At 38.0% G+C, this 27,626-nt stretch overlaps 1 protein-coding gene across 2 annotated transcripts; it reads left to right on the top strand.

The window, feature by feature from the left end:
- The first annotated feature begins 83 nt into the window (after positions 1–83).
- Positions 84–27,620, top strand: gart (phosphoribosylglycinamide formyltransferase). 2 transcript variants are annotated; one of them, XM_017457894.3, is made up of 22 exons: positions 84–177; positions 8,211–8,365; positions 8,465–8,560; positions 8,686–8,860; positions 9,258–9,369; positions 9,972–10,040; positions 10,140–10,265; positions 11,443–11,530; positions 11,681–11,766; positions 13,447–13,615; positions 14,034–14,268; positions 15,171–15,265; positions 16,218–16,327; positions 16,418–16,616; positions 19,074–19,325; positions 19,977–20,129; positions 20,379–20,582; positions 22,193–22,345; positions 22,690–22,820; positions 24,182–24,323; positions 26,436–26,551; positions 26,790–27,620. In XM_017457894.3, the coding sequence occupies exons 2-22, from the start codon at positions 8,221–8,223 to the stop codon at positions 26,979–26,981; spliced, it is 3,048 nt and encodes a 1,015-aa protein (XP_017313383.1). In that variant the 5' UTR covers positions 84–177; positions 8,211–8,220; the 3' UTR covers positions 26,982–27,620. The 2 variants fall into 2 exon arrangements, with proteins under 2 accessions (XP_017313383.1, XP_017313384.1); XM_017457895.3 differs by lacking the exon at positions 84–177 and adding an exon at positions 1,976–2,147.
- The last annotated feature ends 6 nt before the right edge of the window (positions 27,621–27,626 follow it).

Raw genomic sequence — 27,626 nt, 5'->3', positions numbered from 1 at the left:
CGACAGATCCCGCGCCTTGCACTATGATTGGCTCACAGCTTATATATCTAAGCCAATCCAGAAGCAGGGGGCGGATGCTGTTATTCTGTTCTCTCTACAGAGGTGGAGTTGAGTCTCCAGTGTCTCCTGAAGCCTTAATACATTTCAGTTCGCTTTATCTTCACTTGTAATCAGAAGGTCAGTCATATGTTTACATTTCTCACTCTCTGAAAGCTTTACTACTATTTACCAAGTTAACAGGTAACTTTTAGCTGTGTTAAGAAAGTTTCTTTTCAACTTGGAAGAAGCTCACAGTTATGTGTGAAGAAAGAAGACTTTTATTAGGATATAGCCATAACAAATGCTGGGTTATCTTAAAAGTACGTTTATTCAAGCAGTTATACATGATCGTTCTTCAGCTGTGTGTAAGATGAGCATGTTTCCAGAACTTGAATCACGTGACTGCAAATCCTAATCAAAAACCAGTGAGTTACAGAAGCCACGTGCGTCTTTGCTCAGTAGCTTTGTGTTGATCAGAGTCAGGCTGTGCTCCATTTCACAACCCTGAAATCCTTCACTTATCTGCAGATATGGATGTCACGGGTCAGATGAGTGGCTGTGCTTCTGTCCGTCTCGTTTAAGATATTAAGTCGATCTTAACCCGGAAGTTGTATTTAAGAATGCTTTAGGGGAAACACAATAATCCTCGTATTTTGGTAAATATACTAAACTATACCATGCACTGAGTTGCTACTTAGGAGCTTACTCTGTCCATGCACTCTTGCTTTTTTGCCATGTTATTAGGTACATCACACACACACACCCCTACCATCAACTCTATCACTCTGAAGGGACCACCATAGTACCAGCACTGAGTAGATGTTTTTGTTTTGTTTTGTTTTGTTATTTTTGCACTGACATGATCATGTGTATCGCCCTGGCTGAGTGTTCAGTGCACCAGGGCTGGCACAACTACTCTAAAGTGGTGAGGCATTTTTTTTGTCTGAGAGAAGAGGTACACCTGTCATTTGTCTATATAAAAAAACAAACAAAAAAAAAACAACATACAGTAGGGATGGGCGATATGGACTTAAAACTATATCATGATATTTTCTGGTGTTTATTGCGATAACGATATCAGTGGTGATATAAATTTAGTACTGTTCACTACTGTATTTAGCTAAAAGGGATAGCTGTGATCTTTAGAGCCTCAGAAACTCAAACATTGATCTAAAAGGAAAACTGATTTTCTGTAACCAAACCAGTTCCAGATTGTAGCAGTAGCTCCTCATTTAGTGATAAATTCCTCCTCAGGTTCTCTACCGCCTTCCGGCGTACTTGTTTCGCGCTGCAAATTAGTCGCGACCGTCGCGCACAAATACGTTATCAACTAGGCTTTATTGTTATTATCACGGGAAGACTAATTCTTATTGTGGGGAGTGTATATATATATATATATATATAAGTATAATATTGCTATGGAGCCAGGGTCTGATTATAATACGTTAACAGAGCTCGCCTTTTTAATGAACGTCAGCGTAGTTTTTGTTTCAACCTCACACCCATCATTTCTCATTTTACTCCTTGCGCAGTTAATAACGGCAAAACAATTCGTTCACGGATTTTAGATCACACTAATTCTAAAATATGTTTTAAAAATCGAAGACGAAGATGTTCATGGTCCGCAATAGGCTGTTTGTCACTGTCTGTTTCACTAAATGTTTTTCAGCAAGCCTTATTTACTTTATTTGAAGGATGTCATTTGAGGAATGTCCATGTAATTGCTTCAGAATACAGAATATGTGCATATGTCACTTAAAGAGCACCTGTTATGGTATTGAAACGTGCCTAATTTTGTTTTAAAGGTCTCATACAATAGCTTTACATGTATCCAAGGTCATCACTTTAATGTGCTAATAATTTAAACCCAGTGTCAAAAAAAACGATTTGTTCAATGTTCCGTCCTAAAGGATTCATTCTAAACTCCTCCTTTCAGAGAGCATACTCTGCTCTGATTGGTCAGATGTCCCAGTCTGTTGTGATTGGTCTACTGTTGTCAGTGTGTGTCGAAAAGGAAACGCCCACAGCTCATAATGAGTATCAACTCCATCTATTCACGAGCAGCCGCTGAAGACCAGAACCCGGTGTTTTGTTACAGACCTACGTAGGTTAGTACAGGAAGTAAGTCTGGAATTACTAATGACTCGTTTCAGCTGTTCAGAATCTGTTCCTTGTTTTGGGAGTCAATAACCCTGTTTGTTGTGCGCTTTGATTTTTTAAACTTTGCAGACCTGTCTGTTATTTCCTGAAGTGCTGGGTCACCGCCCCAGTAGTTTGAAAACTGCTGGGTAAATTGCCAGCTCGCCCCCGTTGCTCCGGTGACCCTGTAGTGCCCAGTATACTCTGATGGACTGGCCAGAAAGCTGCGGACAAATTGTGGTACTGTTAGGTGTATATGTTTCTTAGTGTCTCTCCAATTCAGGTTGCTTTTGGAAAATCTGTTCCACTATGACCTCCTTTAGCAGTTTGTCCCCTTTTCTTTGCCCTCCAGGACAATTTCTGTGTGCAGATTTGCTTTTCACAACAGTTCTTCAAGTCAAGTCACAGGAGTGTAATGTCAGATGCACTTAGTATGGAGATAGGTCAGTATTTCAGAACTTAAAACCTGGGACCTTTGCTGGCAGACCACCCAATTTGCAGGCAAGCAAAATAATTGGAACACATAGGCTCAAAGTAAATAACACTTAATGTTTTGTTGCGTGTGCCTTACTTGGAATAACTGCATCAAGCCCACTGATATCACCATTCTGTTGCATTTTTCTTTTGTGTTGCTTTTCCAAGGGGTTTCTCCCTTCAGTCTCTTCTTCAGGAGGTGAAATGCATGCCCTGATGGGTTAAGGTCTGGTGATTGACTTGGCCAGTCTAAAACCTTCCACTTTTTCCCCCTGATGAAGTCCTTTGTTGTATTGGCAATGTGTTTTTGTTCACTGTCTTGCTGCATGACGTTCCTCCCAATTAAATCGGATGCATTTCTCTGTAAAATGGAGGACAGTTTGCTTCTGTAGACGCAACAGATTAGTTAATAAAGATTTGTCAGTCCCTCCATGTTTTTCAATCACAGCAATGTAATGTAAAATCAAGGAAAACTATGTGGAATTTGGAGGAGCTTGCATTTTTTCAAAATTACTTCAGATTTTTTGCAGATTTGGGCCAAGACGCATCGTGTGACCTCATCACAATGCACGTTCTTTCAAAGCCCACTTTGATTCACGTCGTCGAGCATGAGTACAGAGAAAGGGTTTAATTTAACAACAAACATCACTGTGAAAGACCGTTCAAAACAATTTCATGCAATTGCTATTTTGCCGATTCAAATAGTTTTCCACAAAAAAGCTCTTTGAAAAAAGCCGCAGCAAAATCAAGCATTTTTGGCCGCAGCAATTACAAAAAACTCTGCAAAATCCTGTACGGACTGATTAGTTCACCTTTTCCAGAAGCAGCCATGCAAGCCCAAGCCATAACACTCACACCACCATGCTTGACTGGTTAGTTTCTATGTTTTGGATCATGAGCAGATCCTTTTTTTTTCTCCAGTCTTTGGCCTTTCCATCACTTTGGTAGACGTTAATCTTGCTTCCAGAACTTTTTTTGGCTCATCTCCGTATTTCTTTGCGAATTACAGTCTGATTTTTTTTTTTATTCTTATTGCTCATGAGTGGTATACATCTTGTGGTATGGCCTCTATATTTCTGCACTTCTTCGAATGGTGGCTTGTGTTACCTTCACCCCTGCCCTGTGGAGGTTGTTGATGTCACGGACTGTTGTTTTTGTGGTTTTCCTCACAGCTCACTCAATGTTTGTCATCAACTGCTGTTTACCTTGGCTAACCTGTTTGATGTCTGGTTGTTAGTACACCAGTGGTTTCTTTGAAGCATACCAGTGGTTCAAATTTGTTATTGTGTCTAAATCATTTAAGGGGCAATCTACCGACAAACAATCTTGCCATATTACTAATGTCGCCATGAAATACATTTGACACTGAAAAATATTAAAATAACATGGTAATAATATGGCTTAGTGGTTAGCACATTTGCCTAGCACCTCTTGGGTTGGGGGTTCGATTCCAGTGAGTGGAGTTTGGATGTTATCTCTGTGCTTCAATGGTTTCCTCTAGGTACTCCGGTTTCCGACCCCCCAGTCCAACGACATGTGTTGTAGGCGATTGGCATTTCTAAATTGTGAGTAGTGTGTGAATGTGTGTGCGATTGTACCCTGCGATGGGTTGGCATCATGTTCAGGGTGTCCCCTGTCCTGTGCCTCAAGTCCTCTGGGGTAGGCTTCAGACTCCCTGGGACCTGGTATAGGATAAGTGGTATTGAAAATGAAATGGAATTTTATTTGTCAATATCATCTTGTCAGTATCGTCTCATGAAGCCTGTATTGGGATACATCTCATATTGTAGCTTTAGTGAATCATCTCATGCCTAGTTATTTTCTAATTATCTAATATTTTATGTGAAACCAAACTAAACCAAATAGCAAACAGACCAAAAGTATCAATTTAGCACAGAATCAGATTTGTCAAACAGAGTAAAAGGTGTGGAAACTTATTTCACAACCTCATTATTCACAGACTACTTGTGAACTACTATTTCAGACAAATGAAAGGTGCTTTATGTTCGCATGCATCTTTGTTGTTATTGCATTTATGTCATATACAGATTTAGAGTGTGAGTACAGCAGAAAAGTTCACTGGCTCCATTTCATGCTTGAATCCCATAGGTCAATTTTCTGGTCAGTTAATTAAACTGCTTCCATGAGGCTATAGGGCTAATCTAATTGGATGGTGCTGTATTGAGGTGGGTTTATGGCAAAAATAATATGAAGAGGACTCAAAGACCGTTTCATGATTCAAGTCACAATACTTTAATATTTAGTCTTTTGAAGGCTTGTTTTCTATAATCGGTACTTCTCATATACTGAGCAAAAACAGAAATGTCTTCTCATAGTCAACTGCTTTTATTTTCAGCAAATGTCTTAACATGTAGATATTTACATTTAATATAAAAAGATTCAACAACTGAGAAATGAACTGAACAATTTTCAGAAATTTAAGAACGTAAATGGAGTAATGAGTCCCTGAACAAAGGGGGGGTCAATATTAAAAGTAACAGTCAGTATCTGGTGTCCACCAGCTTCTTTAAGTACTACAGTACATCTCATCCTCATGTACTGCAACAGATTTGTCAGGTCTTGCTGTGAGATGTTACTCCACTCTTCCAACAAGGCATTTACAAGTTCTCGATTACATCTTGGGGGACATACATGTAATTTTCCACTGCGAGGAAGATCATCTGTCCTTCCTGTCTCCCTGTAGTACTGTCTTAGGTGTCTTACATTACAGACATTGCAGTTTATTGCTCTGGACACATCTGCAGTCCTCATGTCTCCATGTAGCAGGTCTATGGCATGTTCACGCAGGTGAGCAGGAACCCTAGACATCTTTCTTATGGTGTGTGTTTTTAGAGTCAGTAGAAAAGTCTCTTTAGTGTCCTTACTTATTGTAACTGTGACCTTAATTACCTACTGCCTGTAAACTGTTAGCGTCTTAAGGGCTGTTCCACAGGTGCATATGTAATAATTGTTTATGGTTCATTGAACAAGCATGGAAAAAACCTTGTTTAAACCCTTTCCAATAAATATCTGTAAAGCTTATTTGGATTTTACAAAATTATCTATAAATTATAGTCTCTTGAAAAAGGGACGTTTCTTTTTTTGCAGAGTATATTTTAGGTAACATGCAATTGATCTGTGTTCAGAAACTACCAACGATATATAGGTATAGGAAAATGATTCATGATGTCTTCGTTATTGCTAAGTTAGCCAAAAATGTTACATTTTCCAGGATCTGGATGGAGGGAAATAGTTGTGCAGTTGGTGACATTTGTATGTATCTGACTTGAACAGACTTGTTGGAACCTGACCTACTTATTAGAGTTGTTTTGATCATAGCAGTCATATACACTCGCATCAAATTAAGTTGCTAACTAGTTAGGTATACAGATGTTCTAAGTGGATACAATTGCAAATAAGAGGTGCACTATTCTTGTTTTATTTTAGAAATCGTGTTAGAATGGTTCATGGCGTATCTGCTTGATTGAGACTAGAGGTGTGTATAAAGTGGGAGGGTTTCATGTGGAGGTGAGCATGCGGTCATATATGAAACTATAGATAAATAACTGTGCGAGCCTTAAAAAAATAAAATAAAAAAAATTCTGCAGACATCTCTACTTCAGACCAGTTATAAGCACGAGTGACCCAAGTGAGGTTGAGGAACTGTCAGAACCAGAATTCAGACCATGATGACACTCCTGGCATTTTTGTGTGTTTTAAAGGTTTTCCAATGTTTCCAGAGGTGTAGTGGTAGGGTCCATATTCAGTCTCATATTTAAAACTTGTTCATACTAAATATTCTTTCAACATACACAGTATTGTTCGATCTTATAGTCTACAGTTGTCGAAGTGTGTTGTGCTTATTCCAGGACTCTTATTCATAATGTGCTCTTACCGATAATCCTTTTAAAAACATTTAGTACTGTTTGATTAGAATATACAGCTGTAAAAGAGTAAAAATTTATAATCTGGTGTCACCCAGTTGAGTCTGGTTCCTCTGAAGGTTTCTTCATGTCCTCTCATTGGAGCGTTTCCTTGCCACGGTCTTTCCTTTGCTTTGCTCAGTGGGAACCTAGATCTACATTTGGATTGCTGTGAAGCTGCTTTGTGATGATGTCTACTGTTAAAAGCACTATAATCCCACTTCTGGTATAAATCTGAATAGCAGATACGGATATTTGGTGCACTAAATGCGTATGTTGGTGCTTGAAAGTTTGTGAACCCTTTAGAAATTTCTATATTTCTGCATATGACCTAAAAGAACATCTGATGTTCACACAAGTCCTAAAAGTAGACCACTTAAACAAATGGGACAAAAATATTATACTCGGTCATTTATTTATTGAGGAAATTGATCCTGTATTACATAGAGTGGCAATCAAAACTATTCAACCCCCATTTTTTCATCAAATTCAACTGAAAATGCTTCTCCAGTCTCAAAATTATTTAACCCCCTGAATAGAATCCCTCACACCAGCACAAGTATGCAAAATGGGTGTTGTCTCAAGCGTATTGGGATTGTCATCCCATTGTTTGAAATCACCCGACTCTAATAACACCTTCAAATTAATTGCTAAACCAAGAGGATCACATACTTTTGCCACTCACAGATATGTGATATTGGATAATTTTCCTCAACAAATAAATAGTATAATATTTTTTGTCTCATTTGTTTAACTGGGTTCGTTGTCTACTTTGGAAATCTGATAATGTTCATCACATTTATGCAGATCTATAGAATATTTGAAAGGGTTCACAAACTTTCAAGCACAGATAGTGTTAATATACAGATAGTGTTATTGCATCACACTTGCCAAACGATGTGCTGAGGACAAAGGTTATATGTTCAGGATGACCAGTGCTACTGTTTTGGCTGTGTGTGGTACTTTTGTCCATAGTTATACACAATATGGCCGAAGGTTTGTGTACCCATCCCATTCCAAATCCATGGGCATTGATGAGGAGTTGGGCCTCCCACTATTGTGATAACAGCCCCTTCTATCCTGTGAATGCTTTCCAGTGGATTTAGCTATATGATTGTGGGGATTTGTGCCATTCCAGCCACAAGAGTATTACTAGGGGAAGGCTCTGATATCAGGTGTGATTGGTGTGCAGTCGGTGTTCCAGTTCATCCCAAAGGACCCTCAAGGTTTTCCACACCAACCTTGGCAAACCATGTCTTTACGGAGCTCGTTTTGTGCACAGCGGCATTGTCATGCTGGAATGAAATGGCACTATGCCTTTTAGCTCCAGTGAAGAGGAATCTTAATGTTACAGCATGCAAAGACATAAATATTTCTTTAAAGATCTAGCTGCATGATGAAATATGACTGCTTGTAATGTCTGGGATTTACCTGTGCTCTCATCTAACATACACCTAACAACAGAATAGCATCATTAAGTCCAAGCTCTCATTTGCATTTTGTGACCTTTTGCAGTGTTATATTGCAGAGGTTAATGGTGTGGTCTCAATATATTTAAGTGCCTTACTTGGAACACTCGGTAATTGTTTCAGGGGAATCTGGGCCTCCACTGATTGCTTATTATATTCTTTGTAGACGGTTTGCCATGGCTGAGCGTGTGCTTGTTATCGGGAGTGGTGGGCGCGAGCATGCGCTAGCTTGGAAGCTGGCTCAGTCAACTCATATCCAGCAAGTCCTAGTTGCCCCTGGCAATGCAGGCACAGCCAACTGTGGAAAGATCTCCAACTCAGGTGAGTGTGAGCGTGTGTGTCTCAAGTACGTCTGTTCTTTAACTGCTCTAATGTCTTGTTTTCTGTCGAATTCACATTTTGCTTTTTTACTCTCTCCAGCTGTGAGTGTGAGTAATCATGCCATCCTGGCACAGTATTGCAAAGATCATAATGTGGGACTGGTGGTGGTTGGCCCAGAGGTTCCCTTAGCTGCAGGTAAGAGCTTTTTTTTTTTTTTTTTTTTTTTTTTTACTACACAACCTGTGTTGTGTATAATGACTAAACAATGAGTAGTAGGAAAAAGTGCTTTTATACAAGTGTAAAATCTCTTCATGCCACAGGTATGGTGGATGATCTAACTGCAGCAGGCATAATGTGTTTCGGGCCTTCTGCAAAGGCCGCACAGCTGGAAGCTAGCAAAAGTTTTGCTAAAAGTTTCATGGACCGTCACAGCATCCCCACGGCCCGCTGGAGCTCCTTCACTGACCCCCAGGAGGCCTGCAGCTACATTCGAGAGTATGTATAAAGGGAGTCTGTGTGTAAGAAAAGTAATAATTAGAAATTGGTGACTTGCATGTGGTCTTTTTAATTTCGATGGGTCACTGGTCACTTACCAAACTGGATTTCTTGTCCTCTACTCTTGGGAGTTTTCTAATAAATTGTACTAATTTTTAAATCTTATCATGCAAAATCATACATTTAAAAAAAAAAAAAAAGGGAGGGGGGGGTTAAACAAATTGCCAAGTACATTTTTGCACATTCAAAATTATACCCTTTTATTTATTTACTTATACACAGACAGATGTTTCTGAATGTTGAAAATCTATCCATGGAATAGTGAAAGTGAATCAAGAAATTATTATTATTATTATTATTATTATTATTATTATTATTATTATTTTTATTTTGGTAGAGCGGATTTCCCAGCACTAGTGGTTAAAGCCAGCGGACTGGCTGCAGGGAAAGGAGTGATAGTAGCAAAGGATAAGGACGAGGCCTGTCAGGCAGTACTGGACATCATGAAGGTCAGTCAGTACCTGCATTTTCGTGATTTTTCTTTTTTCTTTTTCTTTCTTTTTTTTTTTTCCCCCAAATGTTTTTTATTTTTGTTGCTTTAATACTCTCTCTCTCCTTCAAACCAAGAGTGACCTTGGTTCTTGAATGTTTCAGCTTAGGGTATGTTGGCATGAAAGTACAGTGATCTTGAAAAGATTTGTTCAGAAAAGGACAAAATTTAACATTTTATGATTATATTACTACGAAGTACTTCTCATATGCAACCAGCAACACAACAAACAAGAGGGTGTAGAGTTTACGCTCTCGATTTGTATGAGGTGGCATGTACACTGTATATCAGAAATAAAGTTGTACCCTTGCTACATGTGGACATCATAAATAAAGTGCTAGAGGAAATGATCAGTGCTCTGATGAGACTTAAAGTATATAAGATTTTATGTAAGGCAGTTCTGTTTTTGTGTTACTACATTTTTCATTTGCATGAGTTTTCTGCTAATATTGTGTTAACAAACAACATACTCAATTATATATCATCGAACCAGCACAGAAATGTGTGTGTTAAATATGTGTGGGGTTTTTTTTTCTTTTCTTTTTTAAATAAATATTCTAGGATAAGACATTTGGAGCTGCAGGTGATACTGTGGTGGTTGAAGAACTGCTTGAGGGAGAGGAAGTTTCAGTGAGTGCAGTTTTTTATTTTATAATTTTTTTTCTTATTTCTCACGCACACCATTTCTGCGCCTGTGTTTATCTACTAAACACTCTGACTTTTCTTCAGTGTTTGTGTTTCAGTGATGGCTCCACAGTGGCTGCTATGCCTCCAGCACAGGACCATAAACGGCTGCTAGATGGAGATCAGGGTCCAAACACCGGGGGAATGGGGGCCTACTGCCCCACCCCACAGGTGAACAGAGGCCTTTACGCTTTAATATTTATATAGTACTAGGCTTGTGTGCTATAATAATATTCTCATCCCTACACAATTTTACATTGCCATGATATCCACTGATGTTTGTTGCCACTTGTATTATATTAGGGACATACCAGCTATTCTGCATTTTGCGTAGGTGTACACTTGTATAAGCTAACACTCAAAAATATGCCAGCAGAGCAGTCGTTCCCTCCCCCACAGGTGTATTGATCTCATTTTTCTTTTTGTTAAAGTAAATGGAGAATGCTTCGAGTTTTATGTGAAATAAATTCTATATTCTATGTATGAGCGTAACTTGGTTAACGTTAGACAAATACAATGACAATTTTCAGCTGTAAATGGTCAGAATTTCACCCAAAAACATTAAATAGCCCTACAATGATGTCACATCTACAACTTTACAAATAATGTTGTTGTTGATTAGAAAGTGATTTAAATACAGTGGTGTGTGTTTGGTTGTTGTGTGTTTTTTTTTTTTTTTTTTTGTTTGTTTGTTTTTGTGGTGCCCTCCAACCTACTTTTCAGAAGGTCGACATTTCTTTATTATAAATTGTTTATTCTAATATTTTGAGATACTGGATTTTTGATTTCCATTAGCTGTATGCCGTAATCATCAAACAAAACAAGTCTTGAAATATTTCACTTTGTGTAATGAATCTAGAATATATGAAAGTTCCACTTTTTGAATTAAACTACGGGGGGACTTTTCCACGATGTTCAAATTTTTTGAGAGACACCTGTACACAGTGAAAATGTCTGCCATGTAGACATGAGATAACCTGTTCGTAAAAGGCTGGTAATATTACACACTCCTGTACTCTCTCTTTAAAACTAAATGGTGGGAATTATTATTTATTGATTTATTTATTTGAACTGTTCTGGACAATGGTCTGTTTATTGCAATATTTTAGAATGGAAAATTGTGAGCGAGGATGATCAATTTCACACAAGCCTATATAGTACCCTTTATTTATTTTTTATTTTTTAAAATTTTTTTATTTTATTTATTTTTTTATTTTTTTGCTTAATACGTATACATCATCATTAGTGTTCCCCAGATAGATGCAAGTTATGCACATCATAAAATCTGATTTGCCCATTTATCTCTGAGGATATGATCAACACTGTCAAACCATTGTGTGTTATTTAGGTGCCCAAGGAGCTGCTTCAGCAGATTAAAACCACTGTACTACAGAAGACTGTAGATGGCATGAAACAAGAGGGCGTGCCGTATGTTGGTAGGTGATTTTTAAAAGCAATGTTTAGCTATTTCAGAATCCTCCGCCAATACTAGAAACAAGAAAATAAAGTTTCATGACCAAAGCTGTTTGAAAAGGCTTTGTTTGAACAGCAAGTCGGATACCTTTGACCCCTTTCCCCCTCTTTAGGTGTGCTCTATGCGGGGCTCATGTTGACTAAGCTGGGGCCAAAGGTGCTGGAGTTTAACTGCCGATTTGGCGATCCCGAATGTCAGGTTAGTTAACACAGTATTTAGTATTTCAATTGCAATTCAATTACTATCAAGATTTTTTTTTTTTTTCCTCTTTTGGATTTTGTTTATAAAAAAAACAACCAACCAAACAAATGCTCCAGTAACGTGTTTAACACTTTATAGTATGATGAATGTAATGAGCTAGTTTATATTGTTTGTAACAGGAGTGCACTGATTAATTGGAACATCCACAAAACATTAATGGAGAAGTCAGAATTACAATGAAAACCAAACGAACAAACGAGTTCTTATTAGAATATTATATTACACATTTCTGCTATTTTGGTTTTGCAGATGCCTACACTGTGCCTGTATTACAATAACAGTATTTGAGTACATTATTTCTCAGAGCATACAGCATATACCATACACTCAAATCTAGTGCTATTAGGGATTCTTATCCCTCTGAACCCTTAAAGCATGTAGAACTGTACAACAGGTGAGGGTTTTGGGTTTTTTTTTTTTTTTTCTTCCTGATAGGGTTTCAAGGTAGGAAGCATTGAAACAATAAATATCTGAAGTGCTTTTTTGTAATTCAGTGGGTTTTTTTTTTGTTGTTTTGTTTTGTTTTTTTTCCCTCAAAGAAAGTCATACAAAACGCATGAAAAAAGAAACGTATCTGACAAATTACCTACCCACCCCACTGTACATTCTAAGAAGATTTAATTAACAGTGCGAAAGGTCTCTAACTGTAGATATTGTGTTCTTTCACATAGATAAGGTATCAAGTTTGGTGTTCTTGATATGTGTTACCGTATCTGGAACGGTCATTAACTCAAGTAAAGAATGCCTCTAACGTTTGGTTGAGGGGTCATGAGGCAGTTTCCAATGCTATAATAGTAGTAGTAGTAGTAGTAGTAGTAGTAATAATAATAATAATAATAATAATAATAATAATAATAATAATAATAATAATAATAATAATAATAATAATCATAATAATAATCATCATCATCATCATCTCTGACAGTCATGCCATCTAAGCAAAATGTATGGTCCTTTTTCACTTTGAGAATTATTATTCAACAATAAAAGACACGTATACTTATGACGTTGCACGTCTAGCAGCATATCCCCAAAATTTTGTACATTCCCAAAGCATGTGCATCAATGTGCCCAGGTTCCCTGGCCCATGACAATTACAGTAAGGGTGGGTTTATAAGCCTGTGATGTCTTATTCATGTGGTTAAATATGCTCTGTGGATAATTTTAAAACAGATGAGCTGACTGTTAGGATTCATAAATGTATAGAATGTATTGTCCGACACTGACCCAGTCAATATTTCTTATAGGAGGAGCCGAATCTGTAACCATATGTGTGCTTGAGAGAAAACGTGTGTTATTGTCTGTGAGACAAAATGAAAGCTAAGAAACAGTTCGTTTGCTTGGCGTATTGAGAATCCATTTCATTACTGGATGAATACCTTACGTTTGTACCCTAAAGTACATTATGGGCTTTTAAAGCTGTGCATAGTTTGAAATGAATAAATAAAGTATTGCAGGAAATATGAAATCTTTTAATTAATTCATGGAAAATCAAGGATTAAATCCTCTCCTTTTACATAATTTAGTGTCGTAATATCCTTTATCGCCTAAGCTGAAACGCTTCTTATGAAGTGTTCTCGCTTTTGCTTTTGCACTAAGGTAGCATTGTATTTTCAGGTGCTGCTGCCTCTCCTGAAGAGTGATCTGTACGAGGTGCTGAAGAATACGCTTCAGGGCAAACTTGCTTCCAGTCCTCCTATCTGGCTAGAAAACAGCGCTGCAGTGACTGTCGTCATGGCCAGTGAAGGATATCCGGGAGCCTACAAGAAAGGAGTCGAGATCACGGGTATTGTCTATAACCGGGTTCAGTTTTCGGAGTCGCTTATTGCTGAAGTAATATTTGTATTATTAGTAAGTAAAGTAAAATTCTGTAAGGTTTCACACTATACAAAGATTTTACACTGTTCATCAGTTCTTCTGATTGAATCTTCAGGATTATACCACATCTACCGTGACTTACTTTTAGGTGGCTATAAATGTGAGGTTTCAGCCATTTCTAAATAAGTAATGCTGAATTTTTATTTATTTTTTTGTATCTTTCACTGCCATTGCTTCAGTGAGTGAATTTTTAACTGTAGAATTTGTAAAATAATATATGTATAAAGTGTGTGTGTATATGTGTATATATGTGTGTGTGTGTGTGTGTGTGTGTGTATGTATGTAAGCATTTTAAATAATACGTCTGCAATATTTCTGTATTTCAGGGCTATCTCAGCTCACAGAAATGGGGCTGCAGGTGTTCCATGCTGGCACTGCCCTAAAGGAAGGGGGTGGAGTTGTGTCTTGCGGTGGGCGTGTTCTGACAGTTACAGCGGTTTGTCCCACTTTGGAGAGTGCCCTGCACAGCGCGAATGTGGGTGTGGCCGCAGTGGGCTTCCCAAATGCAGTGTATCGTCGTGACATTGGCCACCGTGCCATCGCCTACCTCAGTCGTTCCAGGTGCGTGTGTGAGGAGTTGACAATTCCACACCTGTAAGATGCTGATCTTGCATGTGCTCTGTTGTAATTTTATTAATTTTTTTTATTTTATTTTTTTTTGCTCATTGACTTGCTCCTGTCAGTTGCCCGTGGGGAATTTCATGTCTCAATATTAATGTCAATAGCAATAAATTAGACATCATTTGAGGATTGTTGGATGAGTTTTTTGACTGTTGAATTATCATGTTAACATGACCATAGATTTAAAGGGCAGAACCTATCCACACAGCATCATAATCTGTAATTCAGTAGAACAATGTTTTGTGTTTGTCTTTCTTGGTAGTTAGCTAGCTGATTGGTAAGATAATAACAAGTTGTGTTCCTTTTCACAGTTCTCCTATTGTTCTATTAAATCAAACACATTTGACCTGGGTGATGCAACTAAAATGTTACTCGTATGCAGGGGTAGAGATCATCACTGAATGGGAAGATTGCTGATTTACTCAAAACATTAAGAGATGTGCCAAAAATCTTACTGAAATGGTTAGGCTGACACTCATACACAGCTTTTTCGACAGTTACTTGAATCTGATACTTATTCACTCAGTGATGCTGTTCTCCAGTACTATGGTCTGCACTAAGTACGAATCCTTCTCGATTACATGTTATCATGAGTAAACAGTATATCAGACTATCCTAATGGAAATGTTATTAGATAATGGGACCAATGTTGTATTGCTATGTACTCTAACCCTGTAAATGTACTGTCTGTTTTTACTTTTTGAATAAAGTTCACCAAGCTTTTGAAAATATTTTGAAAATACTTTGGTTTTTTAACACATGTAAGTTTGCCAGAATGAACAATAAAATAGAATATTCTTTAAATCATCAAACGCCACTGACTTCATATCTCCATACCACAGAGGACTGACTTACAAGGACAGTGGAGTGGACATAACAGCAGGGAACAAGCTGGTGGACATGATCAAACCTCTAGCCAAGGCCACATCTCGCTCAGGTACTTAACCCTTAGCAAAAAAAAAGTAAATAAATAAAATAATGGCCTACAATACTGATGCCAGTTACATGTGACTGGACTGTAATTGTTTATACTAAAGCTTTAAGGATAGAAGTTCTTTAAAGACTACATATAGTACTGATGTATTTGCGTCATTTGTAGCAGGCAAGAATGTATTGTCTCATTTGTGATTGGAAGTGATTTTTAAGACTAAATGACACGCAGGCTTAATGGATAGCACGTTTGCCTCATGCCTTCAGGGTCGTGTGTGCAGAGTTTGCATGTTCTCCCCTGCAGGGGTTTCCTCCGGGTACTCTGGTTTCCTCCCCCAGTCCAAAGACATGCATGGTAGGCTGATTGGCATGTCCAAAGCGTTCGTAGTGTGTGAATGTGTGTATGTGATTGTGCCTTGCAATGGATTGGTACCCCGCCTTGTGCCCGATGATCCCTGGGATAGGCTCCAGGTTCCCCATGACCCTGAAGGATAAGCGGTATAGAAGATCGATGGATAGATGACTTGGGGGGTTAAGTGAATATAACTGTGCCATGCTTCTCACTTTAATACTTTGAATACTTCTAATATTTTCCACTCCATAATAATTGGGGTTAATGTTATTGGTTAATTTTTATTTTATTTTATTTATTTATTTATTTTATTATTTTTTTTCCTTTGCCTTCCTGCCTTCACACACGTCAACAAGATTGAGACGACCACAGTACATGACCCCCCCCCCCCCCCCGCCCCACCTCAAAAAAAGACAATTATGCTAATACAAAAATCTCCCTTTCTAATCAAATTTCCAAGTTCTAATCAAATTTTTTTTTTCAAACTTTAGTGACACTTTAAATGATTTGGCTGGTGTAATTTAATAAAGGAAGTTATTTATTAATTAATTCTTTTTTGCATACATTTAGTATTTGTTTCTGAGGTTCTTTATCTTGCCTGACCCAGGCTGCAATGCTGAGCTTGGAGGCTTTGCTGGGCTATTTGACCTAAAAAACGCTGGATTTGTTGACCCCATACTCGTTGCTGGAACCGATGGAGTTGGCACCAAACTTAAGGTACTGACATTCTCCTTCATCCAGTTTGTCTTTATTTTCTGAAGTATTGCTGGAGAGTAATAGTTTCCTTTCTTGTCCGCATCCATGAAGATCGCACAGGCATGCAACATCCACAACACCCTTGGCCAGGACCTGGTAGCCATGTGTGTGAATGACGTTTTGGCTCAGGGAGCAGAGCCACTCTTCTTTTTGGATTACTTCTCTTGTGGGCAGCTGGACGTGGGCGTGGCTTCCTCTGTGATTCGTGGGATTGCGGAGGCTTGCCAAATGGCGGGTTGTGCCTTACTGGGTGAGCACTGCTGTTGCATTTTTGTAAATAGAATGAAATAAACACACATTTCATAACAGTTATAGAAAATACAGTGCTTTGAAATTCCATCTGTTTTTTTGTATATCACATAAATAGTTTAATAGAAGTAAAACAAAGACAACCTGAGTAAACACACAATACAGTTTTTAAATTATAATTTTTTTTGCTTCAATCAATAACATTATCTAATACCAAAAGAGCCTGTGTGAAAATATAATTGCCTCCGTAGTTACGAGCTCCCCAAATCTATGAAACTGCATTCATAATGGGGTTCAGCTGGATTAGACGCAACCAGGCCTGATTACTGCAAACCCTGTTCAATCAAATCAACACTTAAATAGAACTTTTTCAACAACATGAAGTTGGTTAAAAGGTCTTACCCAGTAACACTCTATGCCAAAATGGAAAGAAATTCCAGAAATGATGAGGAAGAAGGTGATTGAAATTCATCATTCTGGGATGGGTTACAAAACTATTTCAAAGGCTCTGGGACTCCAAAGAACCACAGAGAGAGCCATTATCTCCAAATGGAAAACTCTGCACAGTAGTGAACTTTTCCAGAAGAGCACAGAAACTAAATCATCCAGGAAGTCATAGAAGAGCCAAGGACTACATCAAAGGACCTATAGGCCTCTCTTGCATCAATAAAGGTTCATGACTCCACTATCAGAAAGACGCTGGGCAAAAATGCCATAGATGTAAGAGTGGTGAGGTGAAAACCTGAAGAACATTAAGACTTGTCTGAATTCTGCCAAAACACACCTTGATCCTCAAACCTTTTGGAAGAATGTTCTGTGGATGGAGGAGTCAAAAGTGGAACTGTTTAGAAGACGGGTCTGTTTTGGCCTAAACCAAACACCGAATTCCACAAAAAGAACATCATACCTACGGTCAAGCATGGTGGTGGAAGTGTGATGGTGTGGGGATGCTTTGCTGCTTCATGGCCTTTGCAACTTGCAGTAATTGAAACATTTTTTTAATTTATTTTTTAAATTTATTTTTTGCTTCAATTGCTTGTGTGTTTACTCAGGTTGCCTTTGTTGTAGGTTGTTTTTCATTTGAAGATCAAAAACTATTTAGTATGAGAGATGTATACAAAAACAAAAATTAGGAAATACTTTTTCACAGCGCTGTAAATATTATGTACATTTCAGTACAGGCTTATGTGTAGCATGGTTCAAATATGGTTAACTCTTTACGTCATGTGTTGCCATATGGCAAAAATTAATTTATCTCCAATTTTTTGATGGGCAACAATACAAAATGACTATTTTCCTATGTAACTGGAAAAGGAGGGCTTTAACTTTTGACATAACAAAATAAAGTCATGTCACATGACCAGGAGGTGCTGTTTGCACTTAGTTTTACTCTAAAAGATTTGATCATTTTCAATATTTAGGCAAAACTATTTGAAGGAAAAAATGTAAACTATCTGAGAAGTTAACATTTATTTTTTGTCATTTAAACAAATTTATATATTTTGAGTATTTTGTTAAATGGTAAAATGTAATTGTTAAAATGTAAAACTCCATGCAATAATGGAACTGGTGTGTGTGTGTGTGTGTGTGTGCATTCATTGAAACAGGCCTACATAGCAAAAAAGACACTAGGCTTCTCTAGTAGTATTTTTTTTTTTTTTTCTACATTAAAAGTAAGAAAAGTTGTTGTGATTTCAGACATTTTGCAATTGCAGCTTATGTTCTAAATTTTATGTTTCAAGAGAAAGGATAGGTGGCAAAAAAAACTTTTATAGTTGGAAAATTCAATAATTGATCTTGTAATCTGATGCATTTTGTTATTTTTAACTATTATGATACTTCCCACCATTGCACACTGTTCTACTGTATATGGCAACAATGTACCAAGTACCAGCTCCCCCTGCCCCCTGTTATACGGTGTAAGAAATAAGGCACCAATGAAGAAAACATAATGCAAATGTAACTGGGGAAAAATGGTTTAAAAAGAACCTTTAAGCAATGAACTGTGATGAATCCCACATCCCTTCCTCAACTTGCATAAAAGTATGCAAAGTAAGCCATTCAGGATGCCGCTCTGGTTTGGAAAAGGCAGTGTATGACAAATGTAAAGAAGAATGGGCAAAGATTCACCAAGTAATCTAGCAGTTAGAACAGACATTACAGGAAGAGAATTAGCTTACTTGTGATTACACAGTGATCACATTTGATTTTCCCCCACATCACACCATTGTGCTCGTCCCTCCACTGGTTCCTGTACTGTACTTCCAGCCCACACTAGTTTGCCTAAACTTCCCCTGGCTGTCTGAACAGCCTACAAAGACTACAAAGTTGCACTGCGATTTACTGGCATCCAAAATAGTGTGTATTCAAGCCTCAAACTCAGTAGGCTCCGCATCCAGCATAACTGGCACCTTTTGTTTTTTTTTCCTCCCCTCTTTTGCTTTTTCCCTCTGTTCAGGTGGAGAGACGGCTGAAATGCCAGGAGTATATGGTGCAGGAGAGTATGACCTGGCTGGGTTTTGCGTTGGTGCTGTGGAACGTGACTCCCTCCTCCCCAGATTAGGAGACATTCAGGAAGGTGATGTGCTAATTGGAGTAGCCTCCTCCGGAGTGCACAGCAATGGCTTTAGTCTAGTGAGGAAGATTCTGGAGCGAGCCGGACTTCAATATAGCTCTCCAGCTTCATTTGGACAACCAGGACAAACTGTAGGTGAGTCTGAGTGAAGGTGATGTTTGCTTGTTTGCAATTATTCTTCTTATCCTTAAATTAATTAGGGTCTACCTTTTCATCTCAATGTAGAATAATTTTTTTTTAAATAAATTGATAATACATTATCAAAATGAACTGAGGCAATAAAAGTGAAGGATAAAACATAAATTCGACTTTACTTATATTTAGAAATGGTCGATGTCACACATTTTAAAGAAATCTTACAGTAATTCAGGGTAACTGGAATTGTCGCATAATCTTGAAAATGTTATTTACCAATAGTCAAGAAAGCGTACATAGCCACATTAAATCCATACTGTTAATAAAACAAAAATAATTGAAAAAGTTTTGAACTGTTTTGATATAAGACGATGCTTGATGTATTTCTTCTTATAGGGAGTTACGTGACTTTATAAGGAGTTACATACATACATTATTCTGTCCCACACATTAAACATCATAATCAGCTTTCCTATTCTTGGGGACGTATTTAATCTGAAATGTATGCATGTTCGAGATCCTTACTTAGTTTATAAGCAGATAAACAGCAAAATAAACCCAGTACTAACGACAATGTTTCCAAATTATGCCCGGATTATAAACAGTCATACTTTGATTTATTGACCATTGTTAATCAATTTGGTTTTGCAGGCGAGGTGCTGCTCACACCAACTAAAATTTATAGCCGCCTTCTCCAACCAATCCTGCGCAGTGGAGCAGTGAAAGCCTACGCCCACATCACTGGAGGCGGGCTCTTGGAGAACATTCCTAGAGTTCTGCCTAAAGAGCTGGCTGTTGACATGGGTAGGAGGGAGAACTTCAGTTTAGCTATTTTTTTTATTATTATTTATTTTTTATTTATTTATTTTTTTGCTTCCTGTGATGTGGTTGAATATGCACAACTTTACAAATAATGATGGAGAAATTTCTGCTATGAGATTTTTATATATATATATACAATTAATAAATATAAAAAATTACTGCAAATGTGTGCGTCGTCCGTCTCCAACCCCCCCCCCCCCCCCCCCCATTTCATTAATTTATTTTGTTCAGATGCCATGCATTGGCGGATTCCTCCCGTGTTCTCCTGGCTCCAAAAGGAAGGTGCGCTCTCTGAGGAGGAAGTGAGTCGCACGTTTAACTGCGGCCTCGGAGCGGTGTTAGTCGTGGGCAAACAGGATGCACAGAGGGTCCTAAGACAAGTGCAGGCCCAGGAAGAGGCTTGGATTGTGGGCTCAGTCGCACACAAACTGCCTGGTGAGCTTAGCATGGACGAGAAATGACAGTTTGATATCCAGAAGAAGATTAATATCCACAAATCATTGGTATTGGATTGCAGTCAGTAGAACAGCTACGGGTTAGAGATAGTCAACGCCTTTCATCAAATATGCCAAATTACAATAATTTAATTCATTAATTAATTAAGTGCGTGTGTTTAGTGTTGTTTAAAGCAATATTTTTTTCAATCCTGAAAAATTCTTAAGTTCTGTAATTATTTTTGAAATTACAACACGGCTCAGTAAACACATACGGCACTGTGGGTCAATGAACAGTCATTTTCATTATTATTTTTTAAATCTATGAATGCCACTAACCATATAAATGCTTTTCTATCAGTCTAGTATTGGAGGTTTTTTTGTGATCATTGTGGCCAAAAATTCTTAATTTTGCTGCAGCTTTTTTTTTTATTTTTAAATTTGTGAAAAAAAGTTTTTATTATTTATTTATTTATTTATTTATTTATTTATATTTTTTTTGTGCACAGTCTTGAACATTGTTTTGCACGGTCTTTGGCATTGATGTTTGTTGGTAAATGAGACCTTTTATCTGTACTCATGTTTGACGTACCTGAGTCAAAGAGAGCTTTAGCTGAATGTGCGTTGTGATTGTCAGATGACGCGCCTTGGCCCAGATCTGTGGAAAATCAGGGGGAATTTTGAAAAATGGCAAGCTCCTCCAAATATAGCGAAGTTTCCTTGATTTTTGCGTTCGTTTCTGCGATCACAAAATCCTGTTCTATGAAACTATAGGTTGCATAATCATGACATCTTTGTAGAATATGTTTTGGAAGTGATTTTCAGTGGATCTCTAAAGAGTTTACAGTACACTATTGCACAGTAGTGGTAAAAAAAAAATAGCAGTGACCTAGGAAAACAAGGGAAACATGACAGATTTGAGTTTTATGATCCTTGAATGCAGTTGATGTGGATTGAAATGCATAAAACTAGCCCAGACTAGGAAACAACCTCCAGTAAATCTGTTCATAACTTGTGTGTTTGTGTGTCTCAACATATCCTCATCAATAGAAAAATAGTTGCAGCTCTAAGAGCTTTGAAAACCTACTGTTTTATTATATTAGGCCTGTGTAAAAGGAAAGGAGAATGGAGAATCTTGTTTTTCTGTAGTGAAAGTCCGTACCTCAAAGAATTCAGGCGATCATAAAAGCCCGAGGAGGAGCAACAAAGTACTAATTGTGATTTTATTTTGTTGAGGAGTCCATAATTTGTTCAACATTGAGTGATTTTCATAATTTTCCTGTACTTCATCTGGAAAAAATATGCTATTAATAAAAACAATTAAATTTATTATATTATTTATAATATAATATATAATATATTATTATATTTAGTTTCACAATGCCAGAATGTCCGGCTATTAAACAAAAATTGTTTTATGAGACATTTGTGATTTTTTTATTTTATTTTTTTTAATTTTTTTTTTTTTCATTTTTATTTGCTACGAAGTTTAAAAAAAAAAAAAAGCATCCTCCAAGTGTTGTGATTCCATAATTTTTGCCAGGGGTTGTACCATCATAATTCAGAACCTGTCCTTAATTTGATTTTCATTTTTGTGTGCATGGCAAATAGGTGCAGAAGCTGTGGTCATTAGAAACCTGGAGCACAGTCTGAAAGCAGATCCCAGTCTGTCTGTTGAAACCAACATTGCTCAGAACAGTGCACACCAAATAATTTCCAGTTCTCGCAGGAGGACCAAAGTGGCTGTGCTTATCTCGGGGACAGGTGTGTGTAATTGGTTATATTTGGTATTACTAACCGTAGTTCTTTTATTAAACTGACTAAATGTCAGAGATTATGTGATGTATAGTATAGCCTTGTATTTCTTCCTTCACCTGTAAATATCCATAGATATGTATACATTTAAGGTATAATATAGATTTGAATTTAAAGAAAAGTATCATGGGATCTTTTGTTCCTCCTGTAAATAAAACTCACTCATGCCTCATAAGTACAGTCTATAACCATGTATGTTTGTATATCGTACTATATTTGTGTGTGTGTGTGTGTGTGTGTGTGTGTGTGTGTGTGTGTGTGTGTGTGTGTGTGTGTGTGTGTGTGTGCTGTAGGCACCAATCTGCAGGCACTGATGGAGCAGACCAAGAAGCCATCAAGTTCTGCTGAGATTGTGGTGGTCATCTCAAACCGGCCAGGCGTGCTGGGTTTGAAGAGAGCCTCTATGGCAGCCATTCAGACACGGGTATCTCTTAGTAGTTTGTAATTTAATCTAGTTTGTGATTTACATGCCTGTTTCTCAGTTCTGCTTCTGTTAAATAGTATTATGAAAAATTCCACAGTGAACAGCATATCATGACTGTCACCCGACGTTGAGTGCACTTAAAAATTTATTTATTTTTTTTTAAATTTAACTGAAAGGATGACCTATAGACTATCTATGAAAAAGCAAAACGATTAGGACAAAGTCATAGGACAAAAAAATACTTTGCTGGATGATGCAAATGATTAGTGCTGTCCAAAGCACTGGAATCCTAATCCAAAGATGTACAAACCCAAGCACATGTATTAAGTCTGTAATTCAAAATTGTGCGTTTTGTAAAAGCCTATAGCTATAGTCCATTGCAGTGAGGTAAACAATAACCGAATTGTGCATGTCCAATCCTAAAGCATTAGACATTTTCAATGATTAAATGACTAGCTCAGTCTTCTTAAGTCTCCCAAAAGGCAACCAAATATACAAAAGATTTTTCCATGGGCTTAAAACTTTTACCTGAAGTGACTGCCTGATAAGTAGCATTATCTTGTTGATACAGAGTGCATTTACGCCTGAGAAACAGTGAAAGTTTATAGCAGTTTGGATGCTTAAAATTACATTCTTAGCAGAAATTTAAAAATGTTCACTCTTAAAAGGCATGCAGAAGGCATCTACATTGTGTAGGGTGAAGCTGGAACAAGTCAAACGCAGTCTAAAACAGTGGTCACCACCCATGTTCGTGGAGATCTACCTTCATCTGATCATTGCCTTAAGCAGTTATTGATCAGCCGAAACAGATGTTAGATTTTGGTTGGAGATGAAACCTACAGGAAGGTAGATCTCAAGGAAGACGGTTGGTGACCTCTGGTCTAAAACATACACAGCATGGTTCTGCTAAGACAGAAGGGGAACTAACCTGCGAGGAGGTGCTGTATGTGCATGGATGAGTGAGTTAGCTAGCTAGCTGTTTGGCCATTGAATGTGTTCGCCAGCTTGAGTATTCGCTTGTTTAGGATACAACCTGCAGCCTTTAAATGTCTGTTAGACCCTGATACGGTTTATTCATGACTTGTCATGCAATATCTCATATTACACAATTTACATTGTTCATATCTTGTGTATCCAGCTGTGTGTCTTCACTGCAGCAATCCAAGAATTTCACTGTGATTTGTCTTTTGGAAAATGATGCATTTACTTTCTGAAAGCAAGTTTGTTTCTGGCCTAAGAAACATACAAGGACTGACAAATATGATCCTAATTTATTTTGCAAAGAACCAAGCTCCAGTCTTTTTTTTTTTTTTTTAATTTATTTTTATTTTTTTCCTCCAAATGTTCTTGTACTTGTCCAGGTGGTGGACCATAAGCTATATGGCAGTCGTGCAGAGTTTGACAGTACTATCGACCGTGTTCTGGAGGAGTTTGGAGTGGAACTGGTGTGTCTTGCTGGCTTTATGAGAATCCTCACTGGGCCTTTTGTAAGAAAGTGGAATGGTATGGAACCAAGCTGGTCATACACTTGTTTTTATGTTAGTACCAGTGCTTGATTTAAAGGGGAAAGTAAGGGGATGCTGTTTCTGTTACAAAATGAAGACAAAACCTGCTATCTACCAGTCAGTACTGTTTTAATGCCACCGTGAAATATTACCACTGCTGTATTTATTTATTTATTTATTTATTTATTTGATCAAATGAATTGCTGATTTGTTCACATTGTGTCTAATTCTAAAGTTAGGATTAGTGTAAAACATTCATGCAACTGCAGGTAAATAGTGTAAATGAGAACAATATGTCCCATATTTACAGTGCATCCGGAAAGTATTCAGTAGCGCTTCACTTTTTCCACATTTTATGTTACAGCCTTATTCCAAAATGGATTGAATTCATTGTTTTCCTCAAAATTCTACAAACAATACCACATAATGACAACGTGAAAGAACTTTGTTTGAAATCTTTGCAAATTTATTAAAAATAAAAAACAAAAAAAGCACATGTACATAAGTATTCACAGTCTTTGCTCAATACTTTGTTGAAGCACCTTTGTCACCAATTACGGCCTCAAGTCTTTTTGAATATGATGCTACAAGCTTGGCACACCTATTTTTGGGCAGTTTCCCCCATTCTTCTTTGCAAGACCTCTCAAGCTCCATCAGGTTGGATGGGGAGTGTCGGTGCAAAGCCATTTTCAGATCTCTCCAGAGATGTTCAGTCGGGTTCAAGTCTGGGCTCTGGCTGGACCACTCAAGGACATTCACAGAGTTGTCCTGTAGCCACTTATTTGTTATTTTGGCTGTGTGCTTAGGGTCATTGTCCTGTTGGAAGATGAACCTTCACCCCAGTCTGAGGTCCAGAGTGCTCTGGAGCAGGTTTTCATCAAGGATGTCTCTGTACATTGCTGCATTCATCTTTCCCTCGATCCTGACTAGTCTCCCAGTTTTTGCCGCTGAAAAACATCCCCACGGCATGATGCTGCCACCACCATGCTTCACTGTAGGGATGGTATTGGCCAGGTGATGAGTGGTGCCTGGTTTCCTCCAGTTTCATGATGCTTGCCATTCAGGCCAAAGAGTTCACTCTTTGTTCAATCTTTGATCTGCGAGTCCTCCAGGTGCCTTTTGGCAAACTCCAGGCGGGCTGTCATGTGCCTTTTACTGAGGATTGGCTCCCGTCTGGCCACTCTACCATTCAGACCTGATTGGTGGAGTTCTGCTGAGATGGTGGTTGTTCTGGAAGGTTCTCCTCTCTCCACAGAAACATGCTGGAGTGCTGTCAGAGTGACCATCGGGTTTTTGGTCACCTCCCTGACTAAGGCCCTTCTCCCCCGATCGCTGTTTGGCCGGGCGGCCAGCTCTAGGAAGAGTCCTGGTGGTTCCAAACTTCTTCCGTTTATGGATGATGGAAACCACTGTGCTCATTGGGACCTACATTTCTGCAGATATGTTTCTGAACCCTTCCCCAGATCTGTGCCTTGATAGAATTCTGTCTCGGAGGTCTACAGACAATTCCTTGGACTTCATGGCTTGGTTTGTGTTCTGACATGCATTAACTGTGGGACCTTATATAGACAGGTGTGTGTCTTTCCAAATTATGTCCAATCAACTGAATTTACCACGGGTGGACTCCAATTAAGTTGTAGAAACATCTCAAGGATGATTAGTGAAAACAGGATGCACCTGAGCTCAATTTTGAGTGTCATGGCAAAGGCTGTGAATACTTATGTACATGTGCTTTTTTTTTTTTTTTTTTTTTTTTTTTTTTTTTAATAAATTTACAAAGCTTTCAAACAAACTTCTTTCACATTGTCACTATGGGGTGCTGTTTTGTAGAATTTTTAGGAAAATAATGAATTTAATCCATTTTAGAATAAGGCTGTAACATAAAATGTGGAAAAAGTGAAGCGCTGTGAATACTTTCCGGATGCACTGTATCGCCCAGCCCTACTTCATTATAAAACTAGGCCAGTAAATGCTGATTTATAGTATCGGATAGTAGTGATCTAATGAGGAGTCAGATGACATCTCAATCTCTGTGAATGAATTTACTTACTATGTAATGGTGTACTTGAAGAGCTGTGCACAATATAAGCAACTATTTTCTGTGTAACAGGCAGGCTGCTGAATATCCATCCATCACTGCTGCCTTCCTTCAAAGGAGTGAATGCACAAAAGCAAGCACTGCTGGCTGGGGTTCGGATAACCGGATGCACTGTGCACTTTGTGGCTGTAAGTTGGCTTCTTTCATAGCGTTTGTTAACATGAAGTCCATGGTCACTTTAGAATTTAGGAGTAAAAATGTTCTTTTGAAAGAATGTTTGACAGCAAAAGAAATTAACATACAGTGAAGTAATTTGGGGGTAGTTCTCTCCCATAGCCAAATCCCTGATTTCGATTACCTTTTCTCTGCCATCAAAACTAAACTTAACCTTATTATTTCATCTGGTATCTTGTAACACATTAACAGGAGGAGGTGGATGCAGGTGCCATCATCGTACAAGAAGCTGTTCCCATTCTGACAAATGACACAGAGGACAGTCTATCAGAGCGCATCCGGGAGGCGGAGCATCGGGCCTTCCCCACTGCTTTAGAGCTTGTAGCGAGTGGAACAGTGAGACTTGGGGAAGATGGGCACATCATCTGGAACCAGTCAGGATAGATGTTGGGGCTTGAGCTTAATATAGAGTTAAGAGCTAATGCAGTAGTGCATAGATATGGTCCACTGGTAACAGTACCTCTGTCCGTGACTCTGATTTAGTCTCAATTACACTGAGTGAGTGTTCATTTCATCTCATTTCAGATGTTGATGCTAGTGTGTTGTACATCTTCCTCTGTAGAGTTTTACAATGAGTAAAACTGTTACAACCGTACATTGCCATCACGTATTACTGAACATTCCATACTGAATCAAGAAAGTAGTTATATTAGTAACTTAGCTGCTATTGAGTCCACTTTACCCCTTCCTCTTATTGTGTTGAGCAATAATTACTTAAAAAGCCACTTGGGTTCGCTAGATGAATTGCATGGCATGTCTCAACAACTGAAAGAAAAACAACAGTTATGGCTGGTGATAAAGTGCAGTTAACTGTTAATTGTTCTTTGCATGTAAAAGCCAATATTGTGACACTGCCTGGTCTGGAATATTATATTACATCTTGACAACTTGATCTTACTATATTAATGCAGATTCTAAAAATGCATCAATGTATAACACCAATGCTTCAATTCAGATCCAGAGGTGAACAGTTTCACAACATAACATGGTCAAATGGTGTCAAAAAATGTCAAACTTCTCATGTTTTGG

Source organism: Ictalurus punctatus, chromosome 26 (assembly GCF_001660625.3).
Source record: "Ictalurus punctatus breed USDA103 chromosome 26, Coco_2.0, whole genome shotgun sequence".
Lineage (NCBI taxonomy): Eukaryota > Metazoa > Chordata > Actinopteri > Siluriformes > Ictaluridae > Ictalurus > Ictalurus punctatus.
This window is presented reverse-complemented; position numbering and strand designations above follow the sequence as displayed.

What these genes read in the sequence shown, in the direction of transcription:
- gart (XM_017457894.3), top strand. Translation starts at nt 8,221, where the DNA reads ATGGCTGAGCGTGTGCTTGTTATCGGGAGTGGTGGGCGCGAGCATGCG. An exon ending in AGAGGGCGTGCCGTATGTTG is followed by an intron (nt 11,531 to 11,680) that starts GTAGGTGATTTT and finishes CCCCCTCTTTAG; the next exon opens with GTGTGCTCTATGCGGGGCTC. An exon ending in GGCGGGTTGTGCCTTACTGG is followed by an intron (nt 16,617 to 19,073) that starts GTGAGCACTGCT and finishes CCCTCTGTTCAG; the next exon opens with GTGGAGAGACGGCTGAAATG.